This window comes from Aquarana catesbeiana, linkage group LG06 (assembly GCF_042186555.1).
Source record: "Aquarana catesbeiana isolate 2022-GZ linkage group LG06, ASM4218655v1, whole genome shotgun sequence".
In the NCBI taxonomy this organism is placed as follows: domain Eukaryota; kingdom Metazoa; phylum Chordata; class Amphibia; order Anura; family Ranidae; genus Aquarana; species Aquarana catesbeiana.
The window spans coordinates 314940396-314959094 of record NC_133329.1 but is presented as its reverse complement, the minus strand read 5'-3'; the positions used below and the strand labels follow the sequence as shown (position 1 = coordinate 314959094).

At 41.7% G+C, this 18699-nt stretch overlaps 1 protein-coding gene across 2 annotated transcripts in view; it reads right to left on the bottom strand.

The window, feature by feature from the left end:
* The window catches only part of PRMT2 (protein arginine methyltransferase 2), a 51121-nt gene that overhangs the window by 1059 nt on the left and 31363 nt on the right, over nucleotides 1–18699 (bottom strand). For both annotated transcript variants that reach the window (XM_073633692.1, XM_073633693.1), the window contains 3 exons: nucleotides 14480–14609; nucleotides 10517–10650; nucleotides 92–263 (listed from right to left, as the gene is read on the bottom strand). In XM_073633692.1, coding sequence (XP_073489793.1) covers nucleotides 92–263; nucleotides 10517–10650; nucleotides 14480–14609 — 436 coding nt within the window. The remainder of the gene's footprint in view (nucleotides 1–91; nucleotides 264–10516; nucleotides 10651–14479; nucleotides 14610–18699) is intronic.

Sequence of the window (18699 nt, the reverse complement as noted above, 5' to 3'; positions counted from 1 at the left end):
ATCGGCTTCCTGGAAGCAACCCAGCAAATGCTCCCTTCAGACATTTTCATGCACTTTTCATGCACATTTCATTATGGTGTGAGATACTCACATTGTGTGCTGTTGTCGCTGATTCCACAGTGACAGACCAGTTCAGTGTGACAGATAGGTGACGTCTCCAAAAAGGATTCCTGGTAAATACTGCAGAGCCCTCAACCCTGTCTCCTTTGTGAATCTGTATTGGTTCATCCAGCATAAAGAGTGTATGTTTCCAGTGAGTGAGCCTTAGAAAACAAATATACCTGATTATAAAGCATGCAGTAAAAAAATGATGTGGGCTTGGAGTGCATGAATCTAAATATGATAAAATAGGGACCTATACACTTCACCTGCATTCACTAGAATTGGATGACATACATGAGACATATTTTTAAAGCATTGAATCAGACATTCTCTGCAAGTAAATCTTCCAGTTGCATGTGTTTTAAATGACACTGACGATTTCACCACAGTGAATGCTTTTTAGAAAGTCACATTCACGGCTTTAAAAAAGATCTCATAGACTGATGTCATCCTTAGGTATCCACATTCATTGTGATATTGGAAACACTATCAAGCATGCAAAGTCAGACACGTGTCCAGCTATTTGCAAATTTGCAGCACATTGAGATTAAAAAGGATTTACAAGAAAAAAATATTTAACTCTTTAAATCAGACCACTTCCCTCTAGTAACTCGAAAGCCATCAAGAATGGCAAATACAAGGGAACTAAAGTCTGACCATAAAGTAACCACTTCAAGACCGGACTGTTTTACCCCCTTCCTTCCCGGGACATTTTTTAGATTTTAGCACTGACACACTTTGATAATTACTCAGTAATGCAACACTGTACCCAAATTAATTTTTGAGGGGAAAAAATTGTTTCTTAGTTTTGGTTAAAAAGAAACGCAAATAAATAATCTTTCTTCATACAACCCCAATTCCAAAACGTTGGGACGCTATTCACAGTAGAAAACATATGAATTTTTAAACTGAGAAAAGGTACCATTTTGAAATTGACGGCAGCAACACCTTTCAAAAAAGTTGGGTCAGGGAAAACAAAAGCTGGCAAAGTACAATCTGAGCACATACATATTTTTTGGGACAGGCCCATGTTTACCACAGTATAGCATCCCCTCTTCTTTTAACAACACTCTGTATATGTATGGGAACTATGGAGAACAGTTGCTGGAGTTTTGGGAGAGAAATGTCCCATTCTTGCCTGAGCACATGCTGCTCTAATACCTGCATATATCTTTCAGTGTTGATAGTGCCTTTCCCGGAGTGCAAGCTGCCAATACCATCAGAGATGCAAGCTTTTGAACTGAGCGCTGATAACAAGGCCGGAGAGTGCAGCACCCATGCTTGCCAAAAAAATCTCAAATCATCTGACCACAGAACAGTTTTCCACTTTGAAACAGACCACTTTAAATGAGCTTTGGCCCAGAGAAGATGGATTAGATGGCACAGCAAACTGTGTTCACAGACAGTGATTTTTGGAAGTATTCCTGAGCCCATGCAGTGATGTCCATCACAGAATCATACCTGATTTAATGCAGTGCCGTCTGAGGGCCCGAAGATCAGCACTATTGCTTTTTAGCCTTGTCCCTTGTGCACAGAGGTTTCTCTAGATTCTTTGAATCTTTTGATGATGAGATTATATACTATACAGTAGATGGTGATATATTAAAGTTTTTGCAATTTTACATTCAGATGTAGTTTCTCACAGATTGGTGAACCTCTGTCCATCTTTACTTCTGATAGACTCGTAAATGCTAATTTTATACTCAATCACGTTACTGACCTGTTGCCAATTAACCTAATTAGTTGCAAGTTGCATGATCTTCCCTAAATACCACTAAAGCTGGCTACACACTATACAATTTTCCTTAGAATTTTTTCCTTTAGATTTACCAAAACCATATAATGAGGTCAAACCTAAACACTTTCAATTTGTATGCAATCAGGCAGGCCCTTACCCTTACACTACATAGTTGAAGGTAAATCTAAAGGCAATCGAACAACAAAAGCTTTATAGTGTGTATCCAGCTTTACTTTGCCATCTTTTTTTCTTTTTTGCCCTGTCCCAACTTTCTTGAAATGTGTTGCTGCCATCAATTTCAAAATTAGATGCTTAGAGATTAGCAAATTTGTTGCGTGATTTTACACAGTGTGCCAACTTTTTTGGAATTGGGGTTGCAAATTTAGGCCAAAATATTTTCTGCTACATTCTTTGGTTTAAAAAAAAAAAAAAAAAAAAAGTGTATAATATTTAGTCTGTGAAAGTTATCTACAAACTATGGTGTATATATATTTGAAAAGTGATCAGTCCTGATGTACTGACTGCCTATCTAATTTATTGAGTCCCTAAAATACCAGGCCTGTACAAATGACCGCTTTATGGAAGTAGACAGTCCAAGGTATTTAGTAAGCAGCATGGGTATGGTCAGTTTTGAAGTTGTAATATTTTGTCAAAATTTTTTGGAAAATTAAGAAATTCCAATTTTTTTTGTTCACAAAGTTGTCCTTTCAACAAGTTATTTCACACACACCGCATAGGCATACTTACAACTACACCTTAAAACACTCCTGCGTATAGCGATACCATATGTGTAAGACTCTTTCACAGCCTAACTACACAGAAGGGCCCAAAATCCAATGAGCACCACCAGGTGTTCCAGGGGCATAAACTACGCATATAATTTACTGACTGCATTTCACATTTTTGGAGGCCCTGCAGCACCAGGACAGCAGAAACACCCACAGAATTGAACACATTTTGAAGAGAAAATACCCCAAGGTATTTAAGAGGTATGGTGAGTCTTTTGAAGACTTCATAATTTTTTTTCCCATATGTTTTTGGAAAACGTGGAAAGACAATGAAAATTATTTTTATTACATCCCAAGACACATTCTGCTGCTTATTACGATTATGGCAATACCACATGTAGCAATTTTTCAGTGTGTTAACTGATTATTTACCAGGCATTGTATCTGGTGTATCACGCAAATCAACCAGTTGTATCAAATCAATGTACTGTAAGAGTCACCTCTATAAGAGTGGCCTGGGAATATAGCTGTGTAGTGTCACCTATAGCAGTCTCCGTTCCATTGAGCGCAAAAACAAGAGGGGACCAAACTTCCACCACACGCCATCTGTGCAGTGATGATTACCAACCCAGCGCCACTCTTCTGTGTATTTTAGGCTACTGCCGTAACCAAAAAACAGCATACAAAAAAATTATTTTCCAAGGAGAGTCACAAGAAGGAAGACCTCCCACGGAAAAAAAGACAGCTACTATGGCTGTAGTGGGCAAATATGGGAGAGTGGTAATAAAATTCAACTCATTTATTTATTATGGTATCAAAACTACAACAATTAAAAAGATCTTCCTCGGCAATAAAGAGTTGTATTCAACTGGTCTTGCGGAACATCAATGAGATGGCACACCAAAATTGCATCAAAACATATGGTGCACCAAACAAACAAATACAGACAAAAAACAAACAATAAACACATAAATGACAAAGACGGTCCAGGCGCCTGTAATACCACGAATGCATAGAGACCCTGCAGGCAAAATGCCAATAAGGAAATATAAATAAAGTCATAGATAAATATAAAGGGAAACTATGCATGCATGGCCCCCTAGGGTGTGGAGAAGCTGTAGAGATAAATACTGCCAGACATATGCTGCCAAACTTTAAATGCCTGTCTAATGAAATACCAAATATTGCACAAAGTCTCCAAGTTTAGCTGACAGTTCCTCTTTGGTTGTCTGAGATGAATGCAATATATAAAGTTGCATGCGCATGCAAAAAACATTTCGTCTAAAGTGTCAATTCCTGGAAGTAATAATACAGCTGAAACAAAGTTTGAATATGAATAGGAGACTGAATTCACATGTGAAGTAGTTAATAATAATTTGGTGCTTGCTAACAGCTACCAGATAAATCGGCCTTGATCAAGGTAAGGTGAATAGTGCAAATACTGGTTTCCGTTTACCATCATTGAGGCATTGTTATCATTAGCCCTATATCAATCACATAAGGCTATCCCAGAATCTGAATCAGCCCCTGGGCCATGCAGTTCGTATGTTGCAAGAGTCTATAATGAGACAAGAGCCTATGTAAATGATGGCTTTTTACGTTACAGCCTCCTTTCGCTATGCAGGGATACTGGCCGGAATTTCTCGCATGACCGATTAACAGAGCTGCTCCGCCGCGTCCTCGTCCACCAAGGGAGGGTCAAGCACAGGATGCTGTTGGATGTGCCATGTGGGGTGTTCGCTGGCCTTCGGCCACACTGCAGCGGTATAGATAGACAGGTAACCGTTCCATATGTATAAGCTGGGTACTTCGTTCACGGTTCTCCACTTCCCATTTGAATTGGGGGACCACTCAGACGGTGTCTCCGGGCCGTAGTTACGTCGACGCGTTTCGCAACGTCATGTCACGAAGCTTCAACTGGACATGGAGGGGGCGGACACACACCTCTCCCTTTTATTGCATCGAGGTGTAGTCGCCCCTGCTTACGCTTATTTCTTCACAAGTAAACTTGACAGGGACAAGCTGGAGAAAAGCTCGGATAAACATCTTCCGTGTACTTATCAGTTTATGCCTTCCAAATAAACATCATTGATACAGCCTAGCAATCCATTCCTGAAATACATAAGGGGCGGCTCAAGACAAGCAGTCCTCACCTTCCCCATCTCACCCAATTAAACCAATCATAAAGATTAAAAAATTATCATTTATAGATAATAATTATGAAAAGTCAAAAAAAATAAAGAAACAAAATTTTTAGAACATAAAAGGGAAAAGAGGGAGAGCGAAGAAAAATAGAGAAAAGGGAGAGAAAAGCAGAGAGAGCATGAAGGGGAGAGGGAGAAGGGGGCACTAAACAATAGTGACAGCAGACATATGATGGGAAGGAGGTTATAGGGGAAGAGAAGGGAAAAAGCACCATGCCACAGTCTAAGGTAGCCAGATTCTATTAATCCAGAAATGACTGCATATTGAGCTCAGTGTTCATACACAGGGCAGCAAGGGATTTCAAAGTGTATACCCACCACTTTTCCTTTTGCAGTAGAATACGATTGAAATCCCCCCTCCTTGCTGGTAACTTAAGGACATAAATGCCCTTCGCCTTGAGTCCGTCAGTTTTGCCGTGGTGATACTAAACAAAATGTTTGGCCACTGGTCTTTCTTCTTTTTTCTCCTTCCTCCTCTAAAACTCTCACCTTCCTAATGTCCCTCAAGCGTTCCCCTATCCTTACCTTAAGGGCTCTAAGTCTTGCCGATATATATTTTAGGACAGGGACAAGTGATCATATAGACCACTGTAGTAGTGGAGCAGTTAATCAGGTCCCTGATTTCGTACTCCTTTTGTCCCATAGCGTCCATAAATACATTAGTCCTATCGACGAAGGGACACACTTGACACTTTGTACATGGAAACATCACCCTACATCGTGGATACTCAGACAGCCAGGTGGGATCTTGCTGTCTAGTAAACTCTGAATGGATGAGGATGTCCTCCAGGTTCTTTGACCTACGCGCCACCATTTTAGGTCCATCACCCACGATGTTTGCCAGGCCCTTATTATTTGTTAAAATACTCCAATGTTTTGGTTTTTTTTACGTTTGGTATTGCGGATCTGTCTGTGAGTATCCCCGTTCACGGAATCTCACATACAGCTCTTTGGATTCCCTCTGTTGGTGATACTGGAGCAATTATGCTTTATCCTCATAAACTGCCCGGTGCGGATTCCATCCTTTTGCCATGGAGGATGGTGACTGCCTGCAAAAGTATGTTTGCTGCCGTCTCCTTACGGTAAGTACACGTACTGATCTTTCCATTTTCTAATATTATCAACAGGTCCAAAAATGACAATTGAAACCGGACGTATGTGTAAGTTAGGCGTATGTTACGCTCGTTGGCGTTAAGTTGATCAATGCACCCATGGAGGGTAGCGATGTCGTCTGTCCAGACGACCAGCGCGTATCAATGTACCTCAGCCACGTGTGTACGTGGCCGAGGTACATTGGAAGACATAACACATCTTCTTCCTCCCAGCTACCCAGATGGAGACAAGTGTATGCGGGTGCCCACACTGCCCCCATCGAGGTGCCCTTAATCTGCTGGTAAAAGTGTGAGGCAAATTGTAAAAGTTCAATCAAGAATACGTTTTGAGGACCGAACTGTGGGAAACTACTGTCTACTGTTAATCGGTCATACGTGAAATTCCGGCCAGTATCCCTGCATAGCGAAAGGAGGCAGTAACGTAGAAAGCCATCATTTACATAGGCTCTTGTCTCATTATAGACCCTATTGCAACATACGAACTGCATGGTGAGGGGCTGATTCAGATTCCAGGATAGCCTTATGTGATTGATATAGGGCTAATGATAACAATGCCTCAATGATGGTAAAAGAAAACCAGTATTTGCACTATTCACCTTACCTTGATCAAGGCCAATTTATCTGGTAGCTGTCAGCAAGCACCAAATTATTATTAACTGCTTCACATGTGAATTCAGTCTCCTATTCATGTTCAAACTTTGTTTCAGCTGTATTATTACTTCCAGGAATTGACACTTTAGACGAAATGTTTTTTGCATGCGCATGCAACTTCATATGTTGCATTCATCTCAGACAACCAAAGAGGAACTAATTGTCAGCTAAACTTGGAGACTTTGTGCAATATTCGGTATTTAATTAGACAGGCATTTAAAGTTTGGCAGCATATGTCTGGCGGTATTTATCTCTACAGCTTCTCCACACCCTAGGGGGTCACGCATGCATAGTTTCCCTTTATATTTATCTATGACTTTATTTATATTTCCTTATTGGCGTTTTGCCTGCAGGGTCTCCATGCATTTGTGGTAATACAGGCGCTTGGACCATCTTTATCATTTATGTGTTTATTATTTGTTTTTTGTATGTGGATTTGTTTGTTTGGTGCACCAAATGTTTTGATGCAATCTTGGTGCCATCTCTTTGATGTCCAGCAAGACCAGTTGAATACAGCTCCTTATTGCCGAGGAAGATCTATTTAATTGTTGTAGTTTTGATACCATAATAAATAAACAAGTTGCATTTTATTACCACTCTCCCATATTTGCCCACTACAGCCATAGTAGCCGTCTTTTTTCCGTGGGAGGTCTTCCTTCTTGTGACTCTCCTTGGAAAATAATTTTTTGTACTCCGTTCCATTGAGTCTAGCCTGCTGGTATATGGCTGCCCCCAGGAATGCCTTGTTCATTGGCCAGGAAATGAAAGAAGCCGAAGTAAGGAAGAACAAAAGTGTTCCAGCAGTGAAGTTGTCCGCATGGGGATGGTTGGTACTGGTGTCCTGCAGAAAAGTATTTAGGCAGGTGTGCAGATTGGTCAGTTCAGGTGGCAGTCAGTGACAGGGTCAGTAAACAGGCAAAGTATTGGTCTAGGCAGAAACATGGTCAGGGCCACGGCCACGGCCCAGGGCAGGCAGAGGAAACACTGCACTGGTGTGGTGGTGATCACAAACACTGTTGCTGGCTGCAATGGACTGGTGACAATGGGACTTGTGTAGTGGCAAGCAGAAGCATCAGGAACCTTGTTGCTGACTTACACTATACTGGTGTGGTGGGGATGAGGAAAACTGTTGCTGGCTGCACTGTTCTGTTGTCGTGGCAATCAGGAATACTGATTCTAGCTACACTGGTCTGAGAACACTGTGACTAGTGTGGTGATCAGAGTCATTAGCTGCACTATTAGGGTTCGCGCACACGTCAGTTTGGGGAGAGGTAAAACCTCACCGTTGAGCCACAGTTTTACTGCCCCTTAATCACTACCCCCATTAGCTGCAGAGGCAGTGACCAGGGGTGTACACATGCCGTGACTGCAACGCTGTGCTTTGCTGCTGTGGTAGTAATTATACCTCCGTACACCCACTGATTGTGACCCATTCAAGTAAGTAGAGGTGCCTGTGCAAGGTCCAAGGAGTTAAAGCAGGTGGTGAGGAGGCAATACAATGCCTCCTAAAGCCTTTAGTCACTGATCAAGTGACTAATCACAGCGATCATATGATACAGGGCCAATAACATTGGCTCTGTATCCCAATATATGATCAGATGTGTCTAAGAGATACAGCGATCACAGATCGTGCTGCTGTACAAGCAGTAGGACATACTGATATATCGGATCAACGCTTGTCCTGCTCACCCATTTATATATAGAATCTGGGCTGTAAGTGGTTAGAGAATCCCTTTACTGTACGGAAATGCTGCAGTAATAGTTTTCCCCACAACATTCAGGTAAAACCCTACTCTAGTCAAAACCTATTCATCAAGCTGGACAGAGTGAAAAAGAGAATGTTTGTTGTCAGCAGAATTGAATGCAATAGGAAATACAGAATTTGACAACTGTCAACAGAACAGAAAGGAAAATCTCTCGGCGTGAACATTTGTTCCAGTGACCACTGTCAAAGCTGGGATGTCCAATCATGTTTATGATATTCCTTGTTCCTTACAGTTACCAAGATAGGGGTGGTAATGGGAAATGTCTTTAACTGGCACACAAACTGTAATAAAAACATGAAAGAAGTTGTAAACCTTTATACAAACCTTTGAAGAAAAAAAAAAAAAAAGCTAGAGTTGCACTTAAATGCATGATGCATGTTTCAAACCTTGCAAGTTTTCTCCTACTTTCCCTCATTGGTAATTGGTTGTTGCACTACCAGGAACTAGATCAGCATGTGACTAGTTATATTTACTCTAACCAGGATTAGTGTAAGCAATGCCAGTTCTTTCTCCTTTTGGATGGAGTGGGGAAGAATTGGAATCACTATCAATTTTTTATTGCTATTTCCTTCCTGGGAAGATCATTGTTGGAAAGTGATGGGAAATCCAAAATTATACAGTTGGCAGATAGAGGGGAAATATTTACTTGAGGACAACTATTCTGAAGTCAGCTGTTTGAGGGGGTGTGTATTCCACTTGTAAAAGAAAGGTAAGGTGACAGGGGAAACCTCACCAACAGGACATGACAAAGTAAACTGTCAGAGCTTCTAACTATTGTCTACTCTACTGTATCAAAAAAAAAAAAAGAAGGTTTCTTTCTCCCACAGAGTGGGAACAGATTTCAGAGACATTTGGGTTATACTGCAGCCTACAGGAGTATTTCAACTTTGGCAAATGAAAAAAAAGGGGGCCAGCCTGCTATAACCCCGCCCCACTCACAGCAATTCTCTTTTTTTTTTTTTACTAGTGTCAATGTATTTTCTCTACCAATAACCTTTTAAACATAGTTACTAGCCATTTCTTCTTTTTTTTCAAGATTCTTTTTTTTTTTTTTCCAATCAGGGCTAAATCTACATGCTGCTTGAGCTGGTCTCTGATGCAGCTATCCAAATTGGAATATCTTCAGCAACAGCTTTGGAGGCCTTACCCATAACCCGCTGGACTGAATGATTGCAGGGCCTGCCTGGAATGTGACCTTTGGCAGTGGGCTCTACCAGACCTCTGTGTATTATTTTAGTTGGCTGGAGAGCACTATTCAGGTCCACAGCAGTGGCACACCCTCTGCTGTGACCAAGTGTCAGAAGATCAAATTATGAGTAGGCTGTGTGGGCCTAGCATTAATCAACATTCTGGCGCTTCATGCTATTTGGTTGTCTCTATAACGCTGGATCTATTCTATGCCTTTCCACCCTTGAAATCCTGCTCTGCAGGATCGAGCTGAATGAAATTACACCTATACTTATAGCTCAAGACTGATCCAGGTGGATGTGGTGCTTCAACCTGATCAAACTCCTGGCAGATGCTCCATGAGCTCTAAATCAACCAAATCTTTTGTCCTAAGGATAAGTTGGATCGCCACAATGTTAAAGCACAAAAGTACACTTCCCAAGGTGTGAGGAAAGAAACTTCAATCCCAGAAATTGCTCTTGGGCCAAATCCTGATTTTACAATCAGGCCTGGATTAACAAGAGGCCAAAGAGTAACTAAACTGCTGAATGAACCTCCGTTGCAATCTTAAAAACTCAGGCGTGTGGGCACATGTGCCACTGTGTCTTCCAGGTATCTAGGACCTGGCAGAAATCAGGACATATGCCCACACACGGTGGGATTTCTGCATATGCGCAAAAATGCTGCCATGTTCTGCCAGATTGCCACTATACTGCCTGGTGGCATTGGTGCACACACGCACATATATGCTGCATAGTTGCAACTTAGGAACACACTGCCTTCTAGGATAGCTGTGACTTGGCTATCCCAAGAGGGAGCAGGGCCCAGTCTAGGCCAGAAACGCAGCAGCAAAAAAAAAAAAAAAAAAAAGGTAAACAAAATAGGATACAAATGTTTCTTTTGTGTACATACAGTTTAACAGGTCTACCTACTCTAACAGAACATTAATGAATTGATATTTATGAAAACTTTGAACAGGTTATAAGTATTCATGTAATATCTATTCAGAGATGCATATAAACTTGGATGTTTGCTATATTTGACTTACGGGTTGAAGGGACCTGTATGCAGTTCTACATTCCCCTGGTTCTCAATGTTCTGGAACTGGACACTGAACCAAGAAGTGAAACCATGGAGTATGCCATCACGCTTTACATGAAATTCAAAGGGACCGCTCATTCTCTAAAAGAAGACAGAAATTGTCACAATACATTCATAATGTATTATAGAATGAAAAGAGGGGTTTATTTTCTATCAGCAGAATTGGAGGGTTCTTGCCTCTATACTCACCAGCCACTTTATTAGGTACACCTGTTCAACGAGCATAAGAAAGATGTCAAGGTCAGCTTAGCTAAAGGTGCTGCAAGACGTCCGTAATCCCGCCCTGAGCGCGTTTCGTCATCAGATCACGATCGGATCACACCCCAGTAGAAGTCTGATGACGAAACGCGCGTAGGGCGGGATTACGGACGTCTTGCAGCACCTCTAGCTAAGCTGTCCTTGACATCGTTCTTATGCTCGTTTTTATCTTTGCAAATGTGAGTACAATACTTTATTAGCTTTAATAAAAAGTTCCTATACGGTTTTACGCTATGGGCATCCCTACTTTCTTTCATATGTAACATGCCAAAACAACATGTAAAAGCACAGTCCGGAGGCATCTATGATTGCTACACAGTGGCAGATACTGTGACTGCCTGCACCCCTGTAGGGGGAAGAAAGATCCGGTGAGTGCAAGCAGTATCAGAGTATAAGGAGCCAGCACCTGGATAAGAATTTTTCCTACAGAAATTTGTTCCCAGAGATTGAACATTTTAAAATTACTTCCAAAAGAACATTTTCTTCATAACCAATGGAACTTTTCCTATCCAACTATACTGGTTAAAAACACACCAGTCACCTTCTATGTTAGATATCCTGTATTTTTTGTATGATCAAGCACCAGTCACTTTATTGCATAAATAGCGTGATTTTTTACACTAATGCACTTTGCTGAAATAATTGAGGCACTTTATTTTATAACTTCACTTTCATTGCAATGAGGTATCTAATAATTTAGCACCAATCACAGGGTTTAAACCCAAAATATTCAAGGCATAATTTCTGGTATATATAGGATTTTTTCGTTCATAGTTTATCATTTAGAAGTAAAGTTCAAGTTTTATATGTACACCACATAATACACAGAAGAATTGTTCACTATGGGAAACAAACCCTTATAACTCCACCAGGGCAGCACCAACTCTACTCCTACAATTCACGCAGACTCGCCAAAATTGGACAATAAAAAAAATTTGAAAAACGCTGCCTGGTCTGACGAGTCTCAATTTTAGCTGCAACATTCAGATGGTAAGGTCAGAATTTGGCATAAACAAAATGAAAGCATGGATCCATCCTTCCTTGTATCGATGGTTTAGGCTGGTGGAGTAATGGTGTGAGGGATATTTTCTTGGCACACTTTGGGCCCCTTAGTACCAATTGAGCATTGTTTAAACGTCACGGCCTACCTGAGTATTGTTGCCGGACCATGTCCATCCCTTTAGGACTAGAGTGTGCCCATCTTCTGATGGATCCTTCCAGCAAGATAATGAACCATGGGACAGCTCAAATCATCTCACCACTGGTTTCTTGAACATGACCACGAGTTCACTGTACTCCAATGGCCTCCACAGTCACCGGATTTGGAGATTTGCATCATGGATGTGCAGCCGACAAATCTGCAGCAACTGCGTGACGCTAACATGTCAATATGGACCAAAATCTCTGAGGAATGTTTCCAACACCTTGTTAAATCTATGTTATGAAGAATTAAGGCAGTACTGAAGGCAAAAGAGGGTCCAACCTGGTACTAGCAAGGTGTACCCAATAAAGTGGCCAGTGAGTGTATCTTTACATGCACCAACTCCCTGAAGCTTAAGCCTCGGTTCACACATATGCAATGCGGGAACCAGCGCAATTCCAGTGCCTGTTCCCGCATCGCATCTCCCTCGCAGGCAGTTCACACTGCCCTCTGCGCATTGCTGCAGGTGGCAATACAAAAGTTAATGACACTCCCAGATCGGTTCGCAGATCGCAGTGTGAACTGTGAATTCAGACAGGAACCGGATCGCATTGGTGTGAATACCATGCGACCCGATTTCAGTACGGGAGGAAAAAAGGTTCCTGTGCTATTTTCATGTTAATCCATTGCAAGTTCAGCCATACGGCTAAACTCAAATTGCACAGACATCGAATGTGTGAACCCAGGCTAAAGCTGGACATTCTCTGAACAATCTGGTTGTACAATCTCCTTTAGACTCTCCAAAACTGTATTCTGAGCACAATCCTACACAATCCAGTGCATTCATATCAAATCAAGGAGGCCTTTGCTCTTCATGGTAGATCTAATAGAGATTGTACAGTTTATGGTTACTATTATGCTCTCCATGTTCATACACCAACTTCCTCTCTGCCTCCTCCTCAAGGCCCCTCCCCAATTCTTTTTTTATGGCCATTTCTGTTTCTTTTTGCTTTTGTTGTCATGCAGACTTTGGAGGGCTTCCATCTACACACAGCACATGACATGCATTGATCTCAGAATGCACACAGGGTATACACAGCCAAAAAACAAACTGAACACAATTAGCAGTAATACTTATTGTTGTGGTAAGCTTTGTTAGTAATTTGCCTTGCTGCTCTTTTTCTGGCCTTACTTTAGCATTGACCTCCTTCTTTGTAATGCACTGAAGTGTATGTGTAAAAAATATTCCTGCTATAAGTCTGCAAGTTGGTGAATGAGGTCTAGCGAAATTAGAGGTTTGATGAAAGCAACATGACTTTGCAAAGATGGGAATGTTTGAGCCATGGTTACAAATTATTCAGCACAAGTCTACAGCAATATTACTTCAAGTTAGCAGATAAACAACGTGAAGCTATTTGGTCCTATGAATGCTGTGTAAAAGAAAGAAGCGTGCTGTAGTCAGATGTCTGCTATCTCAGTTATTTTTACAATTTTATTTTTAATCAGGTAAACTTTTAGTAAATAAAATACCATACACTACAAACATTTGGAGTACCAACCCCATGAAGATAGCATTACAATAAATCTGAAATACTCGTCACACAATTTCTGGGAGCCAATACACCTCAACAGCAGCTGTTCACACACATAATCTTTACAGTTTACCAGCTTGCACAGAGTAAAGCTGGCCAAACACTGATCGAAATTCAATCAGGATGTGGCCATTCCTGCTCAACAGAAGTCGATAGTTTGATCGACTTTTGTTGAAGAGTCAAGCTGGAAAATGGTTTGTCAATCAGCAGCTGCAGTGTATTGTGACAGCCGATCTCTCCATCCACTCATTTGTGTGACTGGAGGGATCTGGGTTTTTTTTTCATTCAACCTCCTGGCTGAACCAAAAAAAATAAAACCATACACTTATCTATTAACACAACCCTTTAACAACAATTTAAAGGAGTTGTAAAGGCAGAAGGTTTTTTTATCTCAGTGCATTCTATGCATTAAGATAAAAAAACCTTTTGTGTGTAGCATCCTCCCCAACACCCCCTAATACTTACCTGAGCCCCATCTCTCTCCAGTGGTGTCCATGAATGTCTAAGCCTTCCGGGACACACCTCCTGATTGGCTGAGACACAGCAGTGGCGCCACTGGCTTCCGCGGCTGTCAATCAAAGTCAGTCAGCCAATCAGGGGAGAGAGGGGGCGGGTCAGGGCTCTGTGTCTGAATGGACACGGGGAGCTGTGACTCTGCTCCAGTGCCCCCTATAGGAAGCTGCTGACTGTGGGGGCACTCGACAGGAGGGAGGGGCTAGGTGCAGCAAAGATGGACCCGAGAAGTGGAGGATCCAGGCTGCACTGTGCAAAACCAACTGCACAGAGCAGGTAAGTATAACATATTTTGTTTTGTTTTTTATATATACTGTGTATGGGCCTTGTGGGAAGTCTAACAACATTGTGACATTTAGTTCTTGCCTTAATTAGCATTGTGGTTTAAAGCAAAAATGATACTCACCTCAAGCTCCTCAATTTTGAGAGTCTTCATATTTATGTTCAGCAAGACGCAGGGCTCAGACAGACAATCCTCAGGATTTAGCACATAGTCAGGTTGTGGTTTTGCCAGGAACTCTTGTACAGCCATAGACCTGCAATAGAAATACAATCTCATACCAAAGAATGCCACTGTATTTAGCCAGTTCTAAACTATAATTTACAACCATTGTGCAGGCACAATCATTTCTGTTTACAGAGGTTTAATCCTTTCGCATCTTTTAGGCCTAAAGATTAGGTAAACCCACCAAACACTTTCTGAAAGCAGAGACCCTGTAGAATAAAATGATGGTAGTTCCAAATGTTTATGCCATATGATATTAACACAGTGGTTTATCAAGCACACATTTTCAGTAAAATACACTCAAGTTAATTTTACAGCAATGCATTACCCATTTTGATGCTAAAATATAAAAGATGAGGTTGCGCAGAGTAAACAGACAGCAAATATATCAAGCTTTAAAATTGCGTGCATTTGTGAAACACTAACTTCAGCACCCAAAGTTTTTCATAGGCAACACTTAAAAAGCCTCCAAGTCATCAGTTTAGAGTTAACTGTGAATAATGGCCTTAGAATTATTGCACTAACTCCAGCATGCATGTTGATATGTAACGTGTAGCGCAATCAAAGTTTTCGTATGTAAGCACCCTTGACGCATGTGTATTTGTTTGTATGCATGTGGGGGGCATGGCAAGTTGGCAGGGCTTAAGTGCTTGGGTGTAACTTTTATTTTTTACATTCCCCCCTGTGTGATAGCATTTTGGAATGACAAGTTCTCTATTAGACCCCTGATGTCACACCTGCCTTCCACTGAAACTGATATTAACCCCTTGGCGCCAGTTACTGACGGCCCTTTAAGAGGTTTGCTATGGCGGGAGGCAGAGCTTATGGTCTTGTGACCGCCATGATTGTCTTACAGTGGTCACATGATCAGAAAATTCCCAATTGCAAACGGAGATCGGGAACATTCCGTCACTGTGCCGGGAGCGTGCAAGGCGACGCTCTCAGCACAGCACTGTCGACGCTATTGCATGCAAATATGCGACCAATCTGCACCAAGGCCTGGCCACTGAGAGGCTGCATATTTGCGTGCGCTCGGCGACAAGAGGTTAAAAAAAATTTAAAACTACAAAGATGTCATACTTACATGTTTTATAAAATGGTTTTTACACAGAGCAGCCCGAATCCTCCTCTTCTCGGGTCCCCTGTCGGCACTCTGGGATCCTCCCCCCTGCTGAGTGCCCCCATAGCAAGTGACTTGCTGTGGGGGCACTCATGTATGCTTGTTCTCAAGCCCCACTGTGTGTGTCCATAAGGCACACAGAACGGGGCTCGGCCCAACATTCCACTCCCTCCTCACTGGCCAAAGGCTCCTGCTGCTGTGTCTGAGCCAATGAGGGAAAGAGCCAAGAGAGCAGCTGCTCTCGTGCACATCGCTAGATCGAGATCAGGATCAGGTATTGGGAGGGAGGGGGAGCTGCTTAATGAAGGTTTTTTTTTTACCTTTATGCATAGTACGCATGAAGGTAAAAAAAACTTTGGGCTTTAAAAGCATTTGAAGCGCAGGTCGGGCTCCAGTAGTTTCTCTGCCAGCCATGGCAGACAGGAAAAGTGACAGCTGAACCCTAGCTAGGGGAGATCAGAGAACAAATGTTTGCAGATCTCCTTCCCCTGTCTGGTGGCAAACGGTCAGCTTGACAAATGTACAGGCACTTCTGGCTGCTGTAGCTGTCCTGTGTTCTCTGAACACTTTCTATTTTATATCAAAGAGGCTATTTAGCGGCCTAGTTCTTATCATGGACTGCAGAATGATTTGCCTTTGGAGTGGTTGAGTAGTTAATCAAAAGATACTGGACAAGGCTGACCACCCTCAGTACACAAAAAAAAAAAAAAAAACTTGGTGCAGTTAGCCCACAATGCGGCCTACTAACTAAGTGCATTTAGGGCAAATCAACAGGCATTTTCCTGTACTTGCAGTGTCTTTAAAATAAAACATGGGGAATGTGCATGTATTGCAGAGATGTACTGCATATTTCTTTCTTTTCTTTTTTTTTTTAATTGACAATTTTTATTAACATTTTTTTTCAGAAAAGGCAACAGAGGACATCATATATGGTCCACAACAGACTAACAATCCAACAAAAGTACTGTATAGGTCTGAAGTGAATATAATAACAGCATGCATATTTTTTCTAAAGGCTCCAGTTACACTTGGCATTTTGGGATTGAGGCAGAATCACTGTTATTCTGCCCGCAATCTCTAAATGCCCTACAATCACAAAACATAGGTTTCAGGTGCCATTATTTCAACCACTTGCCTACTGGGCACTTAAACCCCCTTCCTGCCCAGACCAATTTTCAGCTTTCAGCGCTCTCACACTTTGAATGACAATTACTCAGTCATGTAATACTGTACCCAAATGATTTTTTTTTGCCTTTTTTCATACAAATAGAGCTTTCTTTTGGTGGTATTTGATCACCTCTGTGTTTTTTATTTTTTGCGCTATAAATAAAAAAAGACCGAAAATTTTGAAAAAAAAAACGCATTTTTCTTAGTTTCTATGATAAAATGTTGCAAATGATTAATTTTTGTTCATAAATTTTGGCCACAATTTATACTGCTACATATCTTTGGTAAAAATAACCCAAATTAGTGGATATTATTTGGTTCGTGTGAAAGTTAGAGAGTCTACAAGCTATGGTGCAAATCATAAAAAATTGATCACACATGATGTGCTGGTGGTGGCCTCATCTCATTTCTTGGGACCCGAACAAGTCAGGAAAGTACAAATACCCCCCAAATGACCCCTTTTTTGAAAGTATACATTCCAAGGTATTTAGTAAGATGCATGGTGAGGTTTTTAAAGTTGTCATTTTTTCCCACAATTCTTTGCAAAATGAATATTTTTTTATTTTTTATTTTTTTCCCTCACAAAATTATCATTGTAATAGGTTATTTCTCTCACATGGCATGTATATACCACAAATAACACCCCAAAATACATTCTGCTACTCCTCCTGAGTATTACGATACCACGTGTGGGACTTTTTCACAGCCTAGCCATATAGAGAGGCCCAACATGCAGGGAGTCCCATCACGTGTTCTAGGAGCATAAATTACACATCTAACTTGTTGACTACCTATTACACTTTTGAAGGCCCTGGTGTACCAGGACAATGACACATGGCACTGACATGGCACTGATGAAAGATGGCACTAATATGTGGCACTGATGACAGATGGCACTGATGACAGATGGCACTGGGGACAGATGGCACTGGGGACAGATGGCACTGACAGGTACTGTGTTCACTTTTTTTCCGTTTTTTTTTTCCCTGGCACTCAGGCTGCAGTGGTTCACTCTCCCTCCTCACACGCTGTCTCTGTGTGAGGAGTGAGAGCCGGCGATGAGAGATGATCTCATATGTTTACATATGAGATCATCTCTCATTGGCACCGCCGATCGTACTGTAAATGGCCGCTGTGATTGGCCGTTTACGGCGATCTGTGACTGGCTGTGTCCAAGGGACACGGACAGCACAGAACTTCCCCAATGCGCGCCCGCATCACGGGAGTAAACAGCAGGTTATCCAGGCACGGCCTCCTGGCAGTTAGCGTCCGCGCTGCAGCCGTCGTTCGGCTATAGCGTGGGCGCGAAGTAGTTAAATGGCACCTAAAATGTTTTGCCCCTATCGTTGCATGGCAAATCGCACCACATGAAGCTTGCCACCCAAAAGAAGCTCCTGCTCCTTTTTGGGGGACAAGCTTCACACAATGCAATTTGCCGTGATTGTCGCGTGATAAATCATGGCAAAACCGCACCGCATTTTAGATTCCATTGAAAATAATGGCACTTTTGTGATTGTAGTGTTATTTAGGCAATGATCCCAAAACGCCAAGTGTGAATATGTGAAGTGTTCATTGAAGGGCACAGGAATCCAGAGAACATGGGCTTATGCTACCATCTTCTGAAGATTTGGCATACAAAACAATTGTGACCATTCTATTATAACCCCTCATACTCCCAGCATGCCTTAGTTCTTATTAGTGTCTAAGAGGATGGATGACTTTGCTCTGTGGAAAAGTCTAACCGTATTTGCTAGCCATTTTTTTCTTTAATCAAGATTCCTTTACAAGCTGCTTGAGCTGGTCCCTATACGCAGCTATTTGGATCAGCATTTCC